The 20,615-nt window shown below is 44.9% G+C and overlaps 2 protein-coding genes across 4 annotated transcripts in view; one reads left to right on the top strand and one right to left on the bottom strand.

The window, feature by feature from the left end:
* Nucleotides 1-13,155, bottom strand: part of hbs1l (HBS1-like translational GTPase) — a 37,539-nt gene extending 24,384 nt beyond the window's left edge. The window contains exons 1-5 of one of the 2 annotated variants that reach the window (XM_062550168.1): nt 13,000-13,155; nt 12,171-12,236; nt 11,593-11,724; nt 10,181-10,411; nt 5,574-8,196 (exon numbers count right to left, since the gene is read on the bottom strand). In XM_062550168.1, coding sequence (XP_062406152.1) covers nt 6,623-8,196; nt 10,181-10,411; nt 11,593-11,724; nt 12,171-12,236; nt 13,000-13,042 — 2,046 coding nt within the window. In that variant the 5' untranslated portion in view covers nt 13,043-13,155 and the 3' untranslated portion in view covers nt 5,574-6,622. Of the gene's footprint in view, nt 1-5,573; nt 8,197-10,180; nt 10,412-11,592; nt 11,725-12,170; nt 12,237-12,999 lie in introns of those variants that run through there. The other variant, XM_062550167.1, reaches the window with a different exon arrangement.
* Nucleotides 13,156-19,899: 6,744 nt separating this feature from the next.
* The window catches only part of myb (v-myb avian myeloblastosis viral oncogene homolog), a 16,097-nt gene continuing 15,381 nt past the window's right edge, over nt 19,900-20,615 (top strand). Inside the window, exon 1 of one of the 2 annotated variants that reach the window (XM_062550919.1) lies at nt 19,900-20,049. In XM_062550919.1, coding sequence (XP_062406903.1) covers nt 20,024-20,049 — 26 coding nt within the window. In that variant the 5' untranslated portion in view covers nt 19,900-20,023. Of the gene's footprint in view, nt 20,050-20,116; nt 20,139-20,615 lie in introns of those variants that run through there. The other variant, XM_062550920.1, reaches the window with a different exon arrangement.

The raw sequence follows: 20,615 nt of genomic DNA, 5'->3' as shown, positions 1-20,615 counted from the left end.
TACACTGAAAACCACTGAAGCTGCAAGCTCAAGATGATTGACTTCTTTAAAAATGGATTACTGGTCTGACTCATGATGAGCAACCTCTGAAGAAGAGACACTTTAGAGGCACTTTGACGCGATCTCATCTCACCTGCTCTCATCAAAGCTCAACAAGAAATTCTGCATGCACAGGGACAGAACTGAGCTTTTTAAAAGGATGTGTTCTCTCAGTATGAGATATCGTCATCTAGTCAAGCAAGCTGCAAAAAGCGAATGCATCGTTTCAGTTTGTTTACTTTGTAAGACCATGCATGCATGTGAGAGAAAAAGAAGCATTTTTTGAAATGACAAAAAGTTTCACATCAGATAGCTAGGGGACAATGCCCAAAAGTGTACAGATATAGAAGCGTGAACTCCACCATTAAAGGTTACAGCCCTTCCATCAGTCTTGTTATGTCGTGGAACTAATGAGCATGCCCACGTCTCAGGAGGACCTTAGCGTGAGAGCACGTCTGATTCACAACAATGGGCGCCGGTGGAGGGGGGGGGAGGGCCCGGTTTCTCCACGCGTCTAACCAAAACAGAGCACCGCACAAGAGCCTCACACACCACAACGTTTCTGACTAAAAACCCACAGAGAGGAACAGGATAGAGATGCACAGAAAGAGAGAGTGCAATGGGCACAGAGATGAGGTGGAGAGAGAGAATGAGAGAGAGACGAATGGTCACAGAGATTGGGGTAGAGAGTGTGAGTGAGAGAGAGAAACGATCATAGAGATTGATGTAGAGAGAGAGAGAGAGAGAAATGATCACAGAGATTGGGGTAAAGAGAGTGAGTGAGAGAGAGAGAGAGAAATGATCACAGAGATGAGGTGGAGAGAGAATGAGAGAGAGACTAATGGTCACAGAGATTGGTGGAGAGAGAGAGAGAGAAATGATCAGAGATTGGGGTAGAGAGAGTGAGAGAGAGAGAGAGAAATGATCACAGAGATTGAGGTAGAGAGAGAGAAATTATCATAGACATTGAGGTAGAGAGAGAGGGAGGCAGAGACAGAGAGAGAGCGAGAGAGAGACTGAGAACAGGTTCTGTTAAGGCCAGCTGAGCAGCTCTCATATTTTCCTACGTAGGTGGTATAAGGGGAAGGGGAAAAAAAACCTGACTCGCTTCATGATGTCTTGAGTGTGTGCAGGAGGGTGCAACGATGGTGTGAGTAAGAGAGAGAGAGAGATGAAGAGAGAAAGGGAGAGATAAAGGCAGAGGAAAACAGCTAGCCTAAGTGTTCAAGAGGAAAAAAAGAGAGATAGAGCATGCAGATAGAGCAAGGCAGAACTACTAAGAAAGAGAGAGAGAGAGAGAGAGAGATAGAGAGAGAGAGAGCAAGAGAGAGAGGTTGAGAGTGAGAGAGTGTATCAACAAAGACAGAAAGAGCATGACAGTCAGAGAGAGAGAGGTGTTAGACACAGACAAGAAGTTGATACAAAAGAGAGGAAAAAGATAGGGAGAACAAAAAAGAGGGTGATAGACTAAGAAAGAACTAGAGAGGGACAGACAGAACAGAAAGATAATGACAGAGAAGAAAAGAGAAGGAGATGAGAGAGTGTGCGTTTGTTTGTGTAAGAGTATTAGAAAAGAATAGGAAAAAAAAGAGTGAGATAACATAAAAGTGAGTGAGAGAGAAAGAGAGAGTCGGCACTTGCCAGCAACCTCAGGGGGCTGATGGGTAAATTCCTGACCAAACACCTGACTGTTCTCACCATTCCCTGGCACTGGGCTCATCTGTGACATCATAACGCCCTGTCTGCACCTGCTTGACAGTCATCGGTCACTGGGACAAAAATAAACGCATGCAGAATCACATACGTTTGTATTATATTCATGTATGCAAAAGGTATACAACACTTGGGCAGACACATTTTTGCCTGATATAATCAATATTACTATGAACAAACAGTACATGTAAACATAATTTCCACAGAAAGACAGCAATCTTACTAAAGGCTTCTTGCCAAGAGAACAGCAGTCACAACTGGCAATCTCTCTGCCCCTCTAAAGCACATCCCTATGCACCAATGGCATGATTCATCAGTCAGAATGAAGTGGTGGATGTCTAAGAGAGATAGAAACCGGAGAGGCTCGTTTCTTCGTAAGCATTCTACTAAACTAACATTGGCACTACGCAAAAACAAACTAAAACAAAACACACATAATTGCAATATGCAAAAAAAATAAAAAATACAATTGACTACTTGGCCTACTCTATCTAAAGACACATGCACACACACAGGCTTGCTGTCTGGCAAATGTATGACAATGACACCTGAGATGAGAGCCATCTTGTGCATTACTTCTCTTCTCCTTCCACACTCAGAGAGTAGAGTCAACTAAACTAAATACAGACTGCATAGTGCTTTATGGTCCTAAAGGCCGGTGCCTGTGAGGTCAAAGGTCGAGGTCAAGGTCAAGGACAGATGCTTTCTTGAGGCAAAGATCGTATAGTTAGGAAGATGAATCATAAAGGGGGTTTTCAATGGAATGAAATGGTGCCCATTTCCGCCTCCTATCTGGGCGTGATCAGTGACGAGTAATCGGTTTAGACCAGTGTAGAAGCAGCAGAAGCAGTGTGCCGTTGATGACAGGTGGCCTGCGCAATTAGCGGAGACAGGTCAGGTCAGGAGGGACAGGTCGTGAACAAAGTTATTTTTCTATGTATTCATCACGCTGGAAAATACGATTTCAACGTGGGAATGTTAGATAGACGTGTGCCTTGTAGAATATGGGTTTGTTACTTGCATTGCTGAATGTAGGGCTAAGGGAATGATCATAATCCGAGATAAGGTTTATTTCTCCCGTTTGCCTCCTAAATGGGAGTGGCACTACGTCACAGGGAAACCGGAATTGACCCTCATATGAGTCGTCTCGCTTTATAAACCGTCTCTGCTTGAGGGCCTAAGAAACAGCCTGCTGCCTGAGACGCGACCTTTCAGGGTGACCCTGTTCACTAGTAGTCAGATAAACACACAGATAAAACCGAGGTAGAGTACACACTAGTGTTCATATCCTTGGAATGTGCATGGCCTTGGACTGCCAAGTTCAACACCACTTAGAAAAAGATGCAAGCAGTAACCTGATGAAAGATGCAAACTGCACACCCTAACTCGACTCAAACAGTAAGTGCTACCAGACCTTAGGCCCTCTGCACCTTCTGCCAGCACTGCGGCATCTCACGCTGCCCAATCAGTCATCTGGTGAACACTTACTCAGGGAGGACTGCTGACCGCTGAGGTGAGGCTTGCTGTTCATGCAATAAAGGGCATTTGAATATAAACGGAACGGTCTTATCACAAGTAGGGGTGTGTGGGGTGTGTGTGTGTGTGTGTGTGTGTGTGTGGGGGGTGCTTCTTTTTATATGGCGCCCCAGTGGCGGTGTTTAATAGGCCTTTACTAAAATATATTGATGCATATGAATGCATACACACACACACACACACACACACACACACACACACACACACCAAACTCTTACAAGTGTGACCAGAAACACCTGTTGGATAACTTCTTTTCTTCTACAAGCAAACACAGGTATAAAACACACACAGGCATAGCATTACAATGCAAACAGAGCCTAACACGAGAGCTGTTAGTCTTAGCCCCCCCGGTAATAAAACGTGGTGAGGGTTATAACTTTCAGATTCACTCTTTCTGGAAATGAAACCAAAAATTCAGATTAAGTCATTTTAAAGCTATTTCTCATAAATGTGTACTATTGCACGACCAGTTTATAACCGGTTCATAACATGTCACTACTTGACTGCATTTTGGAATTCTTCTTCGAAGTCAGGTGTGTAGACGCGGAACAATGAGATAAGATGAGGTGTGAGTGAGAGTGTGTGTTTGCATGTACAAGAGAGAGTGTGTGTGTGTGTGTGTGTGTGTGTGTGTGTGTGTGTGTGTGTGTGTGTGTGTGTGTGTGTGTGTGTGTATGCATTTGACAAAAGTGGGCATAGGTATCTGTATCTGTCTGTGTGTATCTAAATTTGTGTATGTGCATTTGTGTGTCCGTGTGTGTGTGTGTGTGTGTGTGTGTGTGTGTGAGTAGACAAGTGCAGTCCAACCCATGGGTGAGAGAACATGTGGGGAAGAGCAGGAGTGTGAAGACAAAAGGGAGGACAATAGAGACTAAGATGCAGAAAGAGAGAGAGAAAGAGAGTGAGGAGAGATGGTGAGAAAGGAGGATAGCGAGAAAGATATGGGGGAGACAAAAAAAAAAAAAAAACAGAAAGAAAGAAAATCAGGTCCGAAAGAAAAATCACATCCGCTAAAGAGGGTGTGTTTGCACCTTCATGTGGCTTAAGAAGCGACTCGTGCAGTTTCTCACACACATACATACACACACACACACAACCTCAACAATACACACCCTATGAGATACAGTGCTCATCACACCCTGTGAAATCGTAAACAAGTATTGGTGAGCTATCACGGACACACGTCCTTTCCTCCCACTCCACCCATGACACAAACACACACACACACACACACACACACACCATAACACACCCAGATAACCTCACATATGTGTGGTCTCATTCTCAAACGACACACACACACACTCATTTCCCACCAATACCTTTTTGAATACAAGGTGGGCTCTCTTTCTCACTCACACACACACACACACACACACACACACACACCTATTACACAATTAAAGTTACAATTAGTTTTATTTCAGCAAGTAGTGTATACACAGAAAGCTCATATTCAAAAGAATTTCATGTATGTCAGTGCATTAAAAAGTCTAAAATAGCCATCTTACCAGTTGAACAGGGAAACTACAGTCATGATTGTACAGATCTCTTAAAGGGATAATCCGGAGTGAAATGCACTTTAGGTCAATTTTTCGGACTATTGGGAGTACATACGTTGAGTTGACACCAAAATCATGTCATTCGGATGTATTTTGAGAAAGTTCGCGCTCACCGTTTTTAGCCAAAACTCGTTAGCCTGGAAGTGACCGGGGCGTGTCCTTTCACCGCTACAAAACGCTATTTTTATACCTCTTCTACTGTTCCAAACAACACTACACTTACGTGGTAGTGAGTAGAGGTTCCCTAAAGCCAAACCGAAGTATCCGCACGTCTTTATGTGGTCGGATAGAGAGTCCAGAATGAATTTAATCGAGTCCGTACCTTTCCGGAAATGTTAGTAAAGTGTTGTGAAAACGTTGCTAGCTGCAACAGCGACATTTCCGGAAAGGTACTGACTCGATTAAATTCATTCTGGACTCTCTATCCGACCACATAAAGACGTGGGGATACTTCGGTTTGGCTTTAGGGACCCTCTACTCACTACCACGTAAGTGTAGTGTTGTTTGGAACAGTAGAAGAGGTATAAAAATAGCGTTTTGTAGCGGCGAAATGACATGCCCGAGTCACCTCCAGGCTAACGAGTTTTGGCTAAAAACGGTGAGCTCGAACTTTCTCAAAATACATCCGAATGACATGATTTTGGTGTCAACTCAACGTATGTACTCCCAATAGTCCGAAAAATTGATCTAAAGTGCATTTCACTCCGGATTATCCCTTTAAGACAGTAGAAGTATTTGGGGTTAATGAACACAGTATCTGAGCACCAATGTCAATGCATGAGTGTGTCCCCTATATGTGGGCACAGAGAGAGCAAGAGTGTGTGTGTGTGTGTGTGTGTGTGTGTGTGTGTGTGTGTGTGTGTGTGTGTGTGTCTGTGTGTGTGTGTGTGTGTGTGTGCGCGTGTTTATGCAAGGGGTCTGACAGCATAGATGCATGGGAAAATCTCCAGGTGTCCCTGAACTGTCTTCACTCTTTCTTTTTCTTGTCTTTCCCCTCTCTCTCTCTTTCTGTGGTGAAACAGACCTCCTTTTCAACAGCTGCAGCCTCTTCGATCTCGCAGGCTCACACACTCGAAGGCAAACACTCTCTCACACACACACACACAGACACAGACACACACACGCGCACACATCCTTTAAGAGCAACATGCAGTTTAAGCTGCCCCACCTCTGTAATAGTGGGCTGATTGCTGGCTTGCGGGGCTCAAAAATGACAAAAGCTGTCTAAGGGTCAAAGTTCAAACTCTTTGCTGGTGGAGCATACGACCATGTTTGTTTACTTGCTTGCTTGTTTATTTGTTTGTTTGTTTTCTGAGTGACAGGATAATACTTTAAAAATATGCTAATGAACAAAAGTCAATAAAAAAGCTACTTATCTAGATTCGTACAAAAATAAATTGAAATATCCGTTTTAAAATATGTAGAAAAGCTGAAAAAAAGGCAAATCGTATATTTTACATCTGACTAAAAATCATCAGAAAACTTTAAAATTCAAAAAGGAGTTCTACGGCCTCCTCCAAAAGAAATTTTGCTGTTCTTCCGCTGTAACAGAAGTAATCTTTTGTCCACTTGGCTACCTAACAAGATGCAGTCATCTTACTGGCCGAGAGATAAGAACCGCAAACCAACACAAAATGACTTCCCTGTTATGTGTTGGCAAAGAGCTGCTCTTTCACTGATCAGAGGGGCACACTACTCAATGCAAGCACTCCACTGATTGGCTCAGCTCTCAGGAGAGCTCAATCTGGGCCATCTGTGACTGGGCCACATCATCAATCCCGAGTGAAGGCCTTCTTCTGATTGGCCCTGACCATGTCGTCAGGGGAAGGCGTGTCGAAGAGGAAGGGTGTGATGTGATGCAATGGTTCCTGTTCTTTGGGTTCTGGGTTCTCGAGGTTCTGGATCTGTCTGCTGTAGAGGAAGGCCCGGTGACAACCAAGCGTTCTGCTTCTGCGGCACCGTGGATCGTCGCGGCTGGGAGCGCGGACCGACAGCGCCAGCGCGAATGCCGACGGGCGGGCCAGAAGCGACGGGCGGTTGTTCTGGCGACAGCAGCGGCGGTCGGGGTTGGCGGAGGCAAGAGGGGAGGCAGGGGACGAGAAAGAGGAGAAGGGCGAAGCGCGGCCGTCGTCTGCAGACGGCGACGTCTGTGCCATGAGCGCGCTCAGATCGACCGTCTGGCCAGCAGCGGGCGGGCATGGTTTACGTGTACGCAGTGGTTGCGGCATCTGGGCAGTCTGCCGCGTCTTTTGCCCCGTCTTCTGGCTCGAGTCACGCTCTGACGCACCCATGAGACTGGCCAGTGAGCACGGAGCGACTGGCAGACTACTCTGAGCCTGGTGCTGGGACATGAGCTCAGACAGTGAGGGCGCCCCCAAGAGCCCGGGAGGACCCACAGCACCACTTCCCATGTGAGTATTGCTCAGTGCACTCAGAGAGCTGCCCTGCACGCCAAGCTTGTGCGCTAGGTGTGTGTGTGCCTGAGTGTGCGTGTGTGTGTCTGCGCCTGTGCTCAGGAGCCCAGGTAGGGCGCTGTACAGCTTGGGACTGCTGCTCTGATGCTCCTGGATCAGGTCGGCCAGAGACGGGCTTCCCGCATGCGCGCCCGGCATTCCTCCGTCCGCCTGCAGGGGGCGACCTCCCTGCAGCACTGAACTCAAGCTGCCTAAGGGGACGGGCACGGCCATAGACGCCCGGGGGTTGTCGGCCCTGAGGCCACCGAGGGAGCTCGACAACAAGGAAGGGGTAGCGCTGAGGGAGGATAGGGAGCTCAGAGCCAGTCCAGGGACACTAGGACCCAGGGGTGAATTGTTTGAGCCAGCACCTACAGACTGCCCTGGTGCAGTAGAACTCAAAGATAAACCAGAGGCAGTGGAACTCAATGAAAGCCCTGGAGGAGGACGAGTGGAGGGCAGAGGCCCAGGGGCACTAGGACCCAGAGACAGACCAGGGGGCAGACGGGCAGATGAGGGAGCGGATCCGGTGGCACTAGGACCTAGGGAGAGTGAGGCCAAGCTGCAGGGGAGGCCATCCGTTGGCTTGCTTTGAGTCTTCTGGTCATGCTCGGACATCAACTGAGCCAAACTAACGGACGAACCCGAGCTGGGACCACATGAGTTGATCAAACCAGAACAAGGACCAGTGTATTTTGAATCTGACAGCTGTTTTGCGCCAACCATTTGTTTCGAATCAGAAGTAAGCAGGTCACTGAGATTAAAGGAACCCTTGGACGAGGGTGCACCAAGTGTTGATGTGGACATGTCAATGTGTGAGTGTGTGCGAGGGTGTGCGTGTGCTGCCATGTCCTTGGTCTCAGTGTGAGTGTGTGTGGAAGCAGATAAGGCTCCTTACCTTGCAAAAGCCAACCACAGTCACAGTAGAGAGGGATTCAGGGAACAGCCAGAGGAGGAAGAGTTGAGTGGAGGAGAGGTGGAAGAAGGGATGATCAGTGGCAGGAGACGAGTGGAGGGATGAGCGAGGACACAATCAAGCAGCAACACAGAAGGGAAGAGAGAGGCAATACGTTAAACATTAGTTTGAAGTCTGGGGACAATTTGCTCACCCTAACACTTCTACTTACAGTTACTTAAAATCAAGCCAACAGTTGTTGGCATTTGAGCTCTACGGCCAATCAAATTACAATGTCTCCTTCATGTCAATGCCTGAGTTGGATCCTAATCTTTCTTTATCTTTCTCTCCTTATTTATTTGGCTGACGCTTTTATCCAAAGTGTCTTGCTACAAATCTCCATTAATGGCGGAACCAAACTCTTGCTACCACTGCCCCCGTCCCTGATCTGGTTCAGCAGGTGTTCTGCATTTGATTTGTTTATGTTTGCTTGTTTGTTTGTTTGTTTGTTTGTTTGCACATGGTGGACAGCTAGCTATTAAAATCATTGTTGCAATGATTTCAATATTCAATATTTCAAATCATTGCAATAAATAGCAATTTCTTGAATTTCCCCTTGGGGATCAATAAAGTATCTATCTAATATCAGCCTTTAAAAAGCTCTCCAATCAGCAGCTGGAAACAACATCTTGCCCAGACTCAACTTCTATCTGTTTTTTTCCCCTCAGTCAGGCGACGGGTGTGAGAAACAGCACAATTGGGGCACATGATAAATGATCTACCTAATGTCCAAGGCAGGTGTGGTTAAAGTGCAGGATCAAAGCCCTGGGGGGGAGGGGGGGAAGTCCTCGCTTTATATGAATGAATAGTAGCAAGCACTCATAAGGGTTGATGATATTTGAAAGTATTTGACAGATGGCAAAGTTGTAGCAAAAACATGTGCTGAACTTTGCTTTTTGAACCTGGAATTTACGCACCCAGTTCGGGATAGATAAGAACAACTGACCTGACCTGTCTGCATTTCCAGGTCCAACTGATGCTGAAAACTACTGTAGCATTAACAGGAAACAACAGACAATGTTAAACTAATGTCTGAACTGATTCAACCTTCACAAAATAGCAATGTCATGCTTTCAAAGTCCTACCTAAAATGTATTTTAGTGAGGGCAGGGTTTCTAGGGCTTTTCTGAACTTGATATAATTTTCCATTTTTTTCAGACACACAGACACCCGCACAACCCCCCCACCTCCTCAGGATGAGGCCTGTGCAGACGCAGCAAGTGAAACTAAGCGAGGGTTTCGTGAGGTGTGTGTCTGTGAAACCGGGAGACACTTGATGTCGTGACAGGAGGTGTGTGGGTGTGTGTGTGCGTCTGTCTGTGTGTGTGTCGTATTAATCCCAGTGGGAGCACATGGAGATCATGGACTATGGTGGTGGGCTTCCCCTGGCTGTCCAACCTGGAAACACCCCACCAGCCACATAGTCTTTGTGTGTGTGTGTGTGTGTGTGTGTGTGTGTGTGTGTGTGTGTGTGTGTGTGTGCTATGGTTTCCTATATTCAGCTGCATATAAAACATGACCTTGATTGCTAATACTACACCATGCAGTACCAACAGCATAGCATAAATCAAAATGCTCTATGAAGAGTTCAGATGCAAAACCACCTCAGGTGGATTTACCATTACTACTATAAATGGCATCAAAGAAAGCAAATACACTTGTAGGAATATGTGCTAAGTGTGAATGTGTGTGTGTGAGTGTGTGTGTTGGAAACAGTTACATGTAAAACAATTTCCATAGAACTCTCAGACACCTCTGCACGTCGCTGCGAAACCCGACGAATCTACACTCACTAACCTACGATTTACTCTGCAAGGGTGTGATTTAATCTAGGCGTGATTTTATCTGTGTGTTTTTGTGTGAGTGTGTGTGTGTGTGTGTGTACACGTGTGTGTGTGTGTGTGTGTGTGTATACTCCGTACCTCTCTCTCGTTCTGGTCTCTGCGGTAAGGGCGCGGGTGTGGGCGGCTGTGTGGGTTTGGGTGGTGGCGGCGCCTCTGTGTGTGCGTGGTGCGCACTCTCCTCGGACAGGACCGCGTCTAGCGCCCTCTGTGGGTCGAAGTCGTGCCGCATGGCCGCCTGGGTCAGAACGGAGTCGGACAGCGTGTCCCCCAGCACCGCTCGCATGTGGTCCAGACACGAGTAGAGCCGACCTGAAGCACATTCATGTCCAGAGAGTACACAGAGACACACACATCCATTACACAGAGACACACACACACACAAACACACACGCACCACACACACGCGCGAGCGCACGCACACACGTACACACGCACACACACACACACACACACGCACACAATTTGTAGACCAAAGGCAAATAGTACATTCCCAGCCCAAGTCTGCTTGAGGCCTCTGTAACTTCATTACATTTGAATGTACTACCACATTTCCTGAACACATTGCAATTAGGGCTGGGACTATGCAAGAGTAGGGGAGAGCCAGCACAATCGTAACACTTTCTATTCTCTCTGTTCAAACTCGATTTACACAAACACAATACACTTGAAAGCTGTGAAATTTGGCTAGAAAGGAGTCATAAATGTTTATTCCATGAAAGTTGAAACAGAATTACAACCTTAAGAAGTGCAGTAGCCTACCGTTGTAACAGTAGCATAAGTGTCATGAATGTAACGCGAGTGATCTTTGAAGTTGCTGTTGCTGTTGCTGTGTTAAGCTTAATTGGGTGTGATCATGAATTACTCGCAAAAGAAGTCTGTGTGTTTGGGGGCGGGAGGGGGGGGGGTGTTACATCTTTGCCACTACACAGATGTAAAACTCTGAAAATGTTATGAACAAGTACTTAACTTATGATTGATGAAAAGTTCAAAGTCAGTTTGTTAAGTGAGTCAATACAGACCTGGGGGTATTCCAGGTACGTGGTTTTAGTGACAAACCTGGGTAAGTTAACAGAGTAAGTGATAACCTCCTAATAGAAGAGCTGTAGGGTTCTATTCTCCTAAAAAAAACAAAACAATGCCATTGGGCTCTTGTTGTAGGTTTACCACTTAAGTTTGTCACTAAATCACGTACTTGGAACATCTCCATGGTGTGCAGTGGCCCAAAATATGTGTTTCTCTGAGCGTGCCCTTGTGTGTGTGTGTGTGTGTGTGTGTGTGTGTGTGTGAGAGAGAGATAATAATAAGCTTTATTTGTATAGCACCTTTCATAAACAGAATGCAGCTCTAAGTGCTTTATATTTGGAACATTTACTGCAACAATGGTGAAGAAAGTAATAAAAGTAATGCTACATTTTGAAGCTAACGCAGCAAGGTGTTACGGTAGTGTGTGTGTATATATAGGCTTTGCTAACAAATGCTTACATACGTACCTTGATCCAGTGGATCCAGAGTGGGGCCTATGGAGGGTGACATAGGAATTTCACCTTCCTCATCCTGCTCCTCCTCCACCCGCTCGACCTGAGGAGTTTGCCTCTCCTGGCGAGAGTAGATGAACTGGGCAGCTGTGGAATGGATTGAACAACCAAAAAAACACAACAATCACAATCCAGAAGTTTACCTCCTAATGAAGGCTTGATGCTGAGACACATCAGAGTTTTTCATGACCATACCAAGACAAGGCTTTTTAATTGCTTCAAAGAGAATGCCTTGGAGTTGTATTTTGTATCTCACAAACACAAACTTTTTTGAGTACAGGACTCATATCCATCCATTAGTTCTTCTAATCAGCCATTCACAACAGCCTGGCGTTGTTAGATCAGTTATGATAAGTAAGTCATCATAATCAAAGAAGATGTTCACAGTGCCACTGCCATGTCAATGGCAATGGCAATTAACATGAGGTTATGACTGAAGAGTTTGTGTTGTTGTTAGACATATGACAGACAACACAAATTTCATATTCTGAGCTGATAAAATCTATTCTTCTGTTTTATAACACAACACAGACCCGTAGCGGGAGAGATGCAGAAGTCATCATCCACGGATTGCCCATACACGTCGTCATCATCTAAGTCTGTTGGGGAGAGAGAGAGAAAAGATACATTTAAAATAGATACTACGACAGGTGGGAAACAGAATTCCGTGCAGCTGAGATCCAGTAGTCATGATAACATAGTTCCTTTCAATTGAAATCCCAATGTGTCTCTTTCTTTCATTAATTTCACTTAATGATTTTTTTTTCTTATGTTAACATGGATCGGCGCTTTTTTTATTATTATTGTTGTTGGGGTACCTTGACAGTCACAAGAAGTAATGGAATGCTGACAAAAATGAAGGATTGTATACACACTATGATTTGTTTAAGACCAAGTATGCAAACTAAGATTTCAATCACTAAGGTACTAGAAACCTTAACCATCAGAATGGCCAGAATCTTCTAAACACCAACATGTGGCCAAATAAGTTAACCAGCTGTGACGTGAAAGCTGACTCAGTAACGTTAGATTTGTTCTGTTTCATTTCCTAAGGGTGACTGCCTAAGTAACATAAGTGTCAAAATCAGCGATACATCTAATTCTTGAATATCGAGGTTTTTCGACATATTAGAAAAAGGTTACAATGGTACAAACAAAGAAATGACACGACAGCAGTTACTTTTGTAGCCAGCTGAGCTAACATGGTGTGGCTAACTAGCGACAACTGTGCTAACACCAGCTAACATGACTGCACAACCTGAGCATTCACGTTAGCAACCCGGCAGTGTTAGCTAGCCAGATAGCAAGTTGTCTCTAGGCCCTGTAGCATAAACAATTTAACTACCAATTCACAGAATCTACCTTCATCGTAGTTATAACCGCGGACATTTCTGTGACGAGACATTTTGCTGTGAGTGTTGCTAGACGCCTCCGCAGAGGTGATTCGAGGGCTGAATCAGATCACGGGGCAGTTCTGAGGCATGCAGCTCAATTTGCTACCTCCATATTCACGTACAATGCTTCAGACCAATAACACACTGCGCATGCCCAGCCCACAGCCCATCTTGAGAAAGGCGCAACCTGTCACTTCAGCAGGTGGTTGTCCCGACTCCTCGTTGCTGTTCATCACAATTCATGCCTGACTTTTTTATTGCGCCTGATAGCTAAGATAAGGATATTGAAACGCAAATCTGTGACAAGATGTTGCCTACCAGAGAAAAGTAAGCGTGCCGACAGGGTAGGAAAATCCCCCACTGAATTGTATTTCCAAAGAGATAGCCAAGGGTGTGGGCGACAGCTGCAGGAGAGAAGACTGATCCTGGAAATCACCTGTGTGTGTGTGTGTGTGTGTGTGTGTGTGTGTGTGTTTGTGCGCGCGCGCGCTTTTTAGATCATAACTTAAGGCTATTTCATTCAGCAAATTATTTAGTGATTTTTAGGGGTTTTTTTTAAGACCAAAGCCGTACTTTTGAAATAGGCTATCTAATGCTAATTAGATACAGGCCTGATAGTGTTCAGGCGTGGTGCCTGAATTCAGGCTTGAACTCGGCTATGTAGGCTACACTATCAAAAAAGGCTATTCCCTATATTGTCTTTGAATGTAGGCCTATTTGATAATTTCAGGCACAGATCATTTCCTGCCTATCAGCCCTGTTGATAACTATCAACTATCATACAGAATTGTATAGCCTATCTATACAAGCATCTGTAAAATATATCAACCTAGCGTAGGCCTATAGGCCTACTTGTCTTAGCTGTAGGCCTGAGTCAACTGTAATCAAGTGTGAAGACCATGATATCTTGGCTTCTGACCTGAAAAGGTTGCTGTTGGAAAATCTGCCATGACCCCCATGTGCGTACAAGGAACATGCTTTATTCCACTGACATACAAACAACCCCACCTGCACCTGTTGAGCACATTGCCAATGCAGCTCAACTTTTTGCCTGTGGTCTGTGAACAGTACAAGTACAAATCTGTCTCTCTCGCTCTCTCACACAGCACGTGTGTGTGTGTGTGTGTGTGTGTGTGTGTGTGTGTGTGTGTGTGTGTATGTGTGCATGGCCTTTTGCTTAAACAGTAAAGGTGTCAAGTTTATGTCTGGGTAAAGTAACACACAGTGGCCCACGGTCTGACACACACATACTGTAACAGACACACAGAATCACACCAAGTGGACTGCTGAGCTCAGAATTTCCATTGCCGGCTCTCTTTGTTTTACTGTGTGTGTTTGTTTGTGTGTTTGCGTGTGTGCGTGTGTGTGTGTGTGTGTGTGTGTGTGTGTGTGTGTGTGTGTCTGTGTGTGTGTGTGTGTGTGTGTGTGTGTGTTAGACTGTTGCCTGCTACTGTCCTCAGGCAGAGACTAATCTGACACCTTTACTGTTTAATCCACACACACAAACACATCTGTATGACATTTGACACTAGTGATGTCTGTGCACCGGTCCAAAAATAGACACACTAAAAACAGACACCTGGTTAGATAACTTCCATGGCTGTCAATAAATTTAGCAGCTTTTGCTGCAGATGGGCTTGTTTCAGACGTGTCCTAGATTCAAATGGAGAAAACTTGTGGTGTGTGTGTGTGTGTGTGTGTGAGAGAGAGAGAGAGAGAGAGGTGAGAGATTGCAGAGAAATATCCAATCAATTTAGCACTATGCAAAAAAAAGAAGGTATGTTTTATAGGCAACTCATGTTGTCTCATTTAGAGTTTACAAGTCATGTAATAAACCTGTTGCTTCCACTGGTCATTTAGGATCCGCTCGGCACAAGTTTTGCATTTTAGGACAGAGCAGCACATCGTTGCAATTTATATCACCACAAGACATGTATATTAGCAAGCTTCAGTCAGTGTCACTGGGCTAGGAATGCTTATGGTGTTTGCAAGGTTTATTTCATATCTTTTAGGCAGTCATCTTGGTTTTAAACTAAACCTCTTATGACTGCTTTAAATTATAATAATGTAACCAAGAACAATTAGAGAGACATGGAGGTAAACAGGTGTTTGCCCCAGGATTAACCTCATTGTTAGGGTGTGTGCACATTTGTATGTGCGATGATGGGAGTGATGTAATTTGTTTTGTTTTTCTTTCTTTTTTTTTCAAAAACCCACCACTCCCACAGGGGTCACACAGGTGAAAAAGGCGAACACTTGCACATGCACACACATACACACACGCACACGCACACACACACACAAAAACACACACACACACACACACACACACACACACACACACACACACACACACACACACACACACACACACACACACACACACACACACACATATTCAGACACACATACAGTATACATATTCCAACATACATGCACACACACACACACACACACACATTCAGATACACAGACGTTAGAAACATTCCACCTAAAATGCAACAGAACAACTTTGTTTTGAAGGCTGCACACACCCATAAACCTAAAGAAAACCACCTCCTGTCAGTGAAGAACTGAAGAACGTCACATATAATCACATATACTCATATGTGCAGGTCACTATACTTGCACTCACCATTACAAGTGTTTGTATTGTTATATCTGAGCTGGGGGAAAAAAGTTGACCATTCAGTGACTGTCAAAAGATAGTAATTTTTGTTGTCCTATGGTTGACTGTTGACTTTTCACCCACACACGTATTAGCACTTACTTACTTTCCAGTACTTACTTACTTTCCAGTACTTTCCATGCCCACATCATTAAACCTCAACTCAATTTTTCCAAGACAACCAATACCCCGCCCCTCTCTCTCTGTGTGTGTGTGTGTGTGTGTGTGTGTGTGTGTACCACTCAGCTACTGGATTCATTCATCATGTGTGACTGAGGTGACAGGAGGGAACCACTAAGCTTCCTCTCTCTCTCTCTCTCTCCCTCCCTCTCTCTCTCTCTCTCCCTCCCTCCCTCCTGAGCCTGATGACTGTGGACATGGAAATGAAGAAAACAACTATCACCGCGATTGTAGCTATTCAAGGTAAGAGTCACCCACAGGATAATTAGTTATTGAGGTAAATCATCCAAAGAGGGTAGAGAAGTGACACACACATTTTGGCTCCATATCAAAGTTTTTTTTGAATTCTTATTATTGAACGATAACGTTTCGGCTTGAGGCCATCAGATTGTCATGATCTGATGACGGCCTAAACGTTATGATTACTCATTGTTATCGTTATCATTCAATAAAACACTATTTACGTGATAATTGATATGAGTGTGTGCCACTTCTCCACCCTTGTGTCTAAGAAGGGGCAGCTTCATTAATTGGTTGACGGGTATGGGTTTGTGTTCCCTATAGTGAGTTTGGGCCACTAACATACTTTCAGCAGTTAGTTCTCATCTTCACATAATGAGTGCTACTAAGTCTAGAATACTCCTGATACATCCTTACACTGATATCAATACACTTGGGCCATTGGAGTCTGTTTTATTGATACCACGCCAAGTCTAGACACCTTTCAGCATCAACATGTATGTGGCGAGGAAGTATAGTTAGAACTATTGGGGGATAATAATTTCCACACATCATTGTTTCATGTTCCATAGCACAGCAGCACCTAACAAACATATACTGTATCATGCAATACATATATCCCATCCACCAATGTAACATACATGTGTATCACATCCATTTAGCACATATAGCATATGACATAATTGTGTGTGTGTGTGTGTGTGTGTGTGTGTGTGTGTGTGTGTGTGTGTGTGTGTGTGTGTGTGTGTGTGTGTGTGTGTGTGTGTGTGTGTGTGTCTCCAGTTTCAAAAGGTTTGCTGTGGCCCTGATGCGGGGTGCCAAAGTCCAGGCTCATCTCAGCATGTGGCAGGTCAGCCTATTCTGTAGGCTACCATGGATCTCTGAACCTGACAGACCCCCACCCCCACCCCCACCCTGGAGAACGATGTCTTTAACTTCCTTTTCAATGGCAATTACAGTCCCGTCTGTTGTTGTCTGAAGTATCCCACTTCCACTTTTTACTGAATCTCGCCGTTCATGTTCCTTCTCATATTCAGTGTTCATACTACAGATAAACTTCCACATACAGTATGGCTGTGTTCCTACTGGTTTTTCATTAATCAGTTTCACTGACATGTCTTGTGGTAGTATGGCTTGGTTTTTTTTGGGAAAAGTTATTTGAGTTTTAGTAATAGTGGTAGTAGTTGATGTAGTCGAGGTTGCTAGTGTTGATTTTGTAGTGTTGGGTCGACTATATCAGCCAATTTCTAAATATTTAATTACACCATGAGTTGAATGCACCATATTTGAATAAAGGTTTAGCTCTTTATTCTTTATGAAATGACAAAGAGTAAAAGTTATTGTCAGTATGTGTTTTTCCCACTGTTCCGTTTTAGCTTTGATATGTAAATGCTGTCTCTTGTTTTTTTAAAGTGGTACTTAGAGGCCTCTTGTCACAAAAGGGGACATTTTCCAGCCAGCTGTTTTGTGATACGTGATTACTAGTCTCTTTCAACAAGATCAGTAAACATACCCCCCCACACACACACACACACACACACAACACACACACACCTCGAATAGGCACAGGGTGTCCACAAATATCTTGCAGCTTGGGGCTATTCATTCAAATGAGCTGATCTAGTGCTCTAGGGAGAGGAGCTGACAAAGGCTGGCCAACCTGACCAATCTTACCTATGCAAATGAGGGCCCGGGATCAGACCCTGCTGCGGCATTCCTCTGGTCGTGGATCCCCTGATGCATTTGCATAGGGAGAGGCCGACCACTCCCAGAGTGTTAGAGCCAACTTATCTACTCTTCTCTCTGTGTTTAGTGTGAGTGTGTGTGTGTGTGTGTGTGTGTGTGTGTGTGTGTGTGTGTGTGTGTGTGTGTGTGTGTGTGTGTGTGTGTGTGTGTGTGTGTGTGTGTGTGTGAGAGAGAGACAGAGAGAGAGTGCCAGTGCATGGAAAATGGGAGGGGTGGGTGCGGTTACCTTGGCACTGCTGCCAAGTTTACCATCACTCACTAAGGAAGGTGCATCAGGCTGCTAACACAATCACACTCAGTACACACTCACACATTCAGCATACAAACTTTGTTGGATAGGTTCATAGGACACAGTTGTGACTCTTTCCTTTCAATTGTCTGTTTTTTATGAATGCTTTCTTGAACTTCAAAAACACGGGCATGATATCTCTTGTTTTCTGTTTTTATTTATTTATTTTTTTAATAATAATTATTAATTGGGCTAAAATAAACTTGATAAAAGCCATATGCCACTGTAGCCACAAGTATTTATGGGCGATGATGAAGACCCTAAATGCTAATGAGAGCTCGTAGCCCATATATGCTTTGTGTGGTAACAATGGACTGCATGTGTAAATATTTCAGACGCGGAACCATCCTTGAATTCAGCGCGCGCTGTGAGTGGTACTTCGCCCCCCTGCGTCGCGCGCCTCAAGTGATGGTTCGGTGAGCACGCTCGGGCCCCACGCAGGACACAACAATACAGCACGCTCTGTCCGGGCCCGGGCGAGCTCTCCGCATCACATGAGCATCACTGCGCCGGGACAAAAGCCCAAACTGAGCGATGTAATCGTAAGTGACTGTGGCAATACGGGAGCGAGTGGGAAAACAAGAAGAGCGCGGCCGGGAAGACGCGAAATACACGTCTCTAAATGTCACAACAATGTTGGACATCGGAGTGAGAAATGTACACCACACAACACATCAAATGTAGATACAATACGCGCGATTATGTTAAGTGTGGTGTGGTGGAGTGGACCTCTGCCAAAGCAAGGGGACTTTATCAGCCAATCACGTTTCAAGTTGCGTTTGGACTCACTGCCTCCTTCGTAAACAACTGGTGATAAATGTAATGTCAGGCCAAACAAAACGTACTGTACCACCCCCTAATTAATGTAGCCTAATTGTCTTGTACGATGGCAAACATTCACGACCCTGACTTCCATACGCTACTGTTTAAGCTTGCTTAATCAAATTTGTCTTCGAATGGTTGCAGTATAAACTTATATTATTATGCAGGCTATAACACGGCAGCCAACCGAATCATGACTATACAATTGATAGTCTATGATTACTATTGGCTCACTACTGCTGTGAAGTGGACATCGTTCACAGTTAATGCTGAACTGTTTCAATAGGCTAACCCATTCTTGTGTTTATCTTCTGTCATCAAATAACTTTTCTGGACCCCCACGTGTTAGCTCGTGCCTCATGCCTCTCCGGCCAGGACAGTGAGGACACCCTGAGTGTGTCCGTTTTAATGCCTCCGTGATGATGGATTGATTGTGTGCGCTTTGTTATAGTGATCCTTAAATATTGAAAAAGTGAAAACTCCTTGATCATGAGTGACCACAACTTCATTCAACTGAAAAGACAATGTCATATTGTCAGCTTTTATTCAATTTGAAGTAAAAACCTGTCCAGTTTAGTATACAGACTCAATATGAAGCCTCATTTCTTGGCAGAGCCGATCTGCAACCTGTTCCTCAGAGACTGAAATCCGCAGTTCTACAAGCGCTTCACGCTCACCAAAGCACACTCGCCTTGTTTAAGTCATTTCTAGGCATATGTGACCTCATCCCTAGCTCCCTCGTAAGAAACAAGTGAAGCGTTTTGGCAGCAAAGGATACGACAACTTAGCGGGGGAAAAGGCGCTCTCCAGCACTCAAACAGGCTGCCCACTGAACTGCGCCTGCGTGCTGTGCAAGGAGCGCCAAATTTAGCGGGAGGAGGAGGAGGTTCTAGCTCGGGGCCAGCTTTGTCTCAGAGATCTGTTTACAGTCTTAAATGTCAACCTTGTTCCTCCTCGCGAGCAGAACTTCACTCGTACGCGCACACGCACACACACGCAGAGGAGCACGGCGACTTCCACCGCACCTCGCTCCGACAGCGCAACTACATGATGACGAGACGGCCAAGACACAGGTACTGGGCACAACTTCTACAGGAGTCACTGGGCTCCTCTCGCAATTACTCGGATGATTTTCAGCGTTAACGGTATAACCCCCATAGACGTAAGCTTGGTTGGTTTTTTAAAAATATTATTTTAGCTTGTTTTTGCTGGGTTAAGAATTCCCAAATAATGTGCCCGTTGACAAACATAAATGCTTCATATTATTGTAGCGAAACGGTTAGGGGCAAATATGTTTGTGTGAGTGAATTGCGTGCGTGTGTTGTCGGCTTTGGTTGGAGTAGCCGCTATAGCAGGTGGACAGATGGCATGTGCGCCGCTCGCGCCGTGCTCGCGCGGTTCGGCACGGGCTGTGTAAAGAGGCTGTTCTTTTTCTCCTCTTCTTTCATTAATATTTGTAAGGGTAGGTAGAGCCTCTAACAGTCAGTAGCATGGCTCCCTCATTACTTTCGGATGTTTTTTGCAGTTGATAACTTGTCAGAAATTGTTGAAGCTATGTTTAGGCTGACAATGTTTGCCTTTGGCGAACACGGCGCCTAGAGAGGAAGATAAATGCAAAGTTATCGTAGTCATTTTTGCT

This window comes from Sardina pilchardus, chromosome 12, assembly GCF_963854185.1.
Source record: "Sardina pilchardus chromosome 12, fSarPil1.1, whole genome shotgun sequence".
Lineage (NCBI taxonomy): Eukaryota > Metazoa > Chordata > Actinopteri > Clupeiformes > Clupeidae > Sardina > Sardina pilchardus.
The sequence above is the reverse complement of the archived record's forward strand: the minus strand, read 5'-3'. Positions and strand labels throughout refer to the sequence as shown.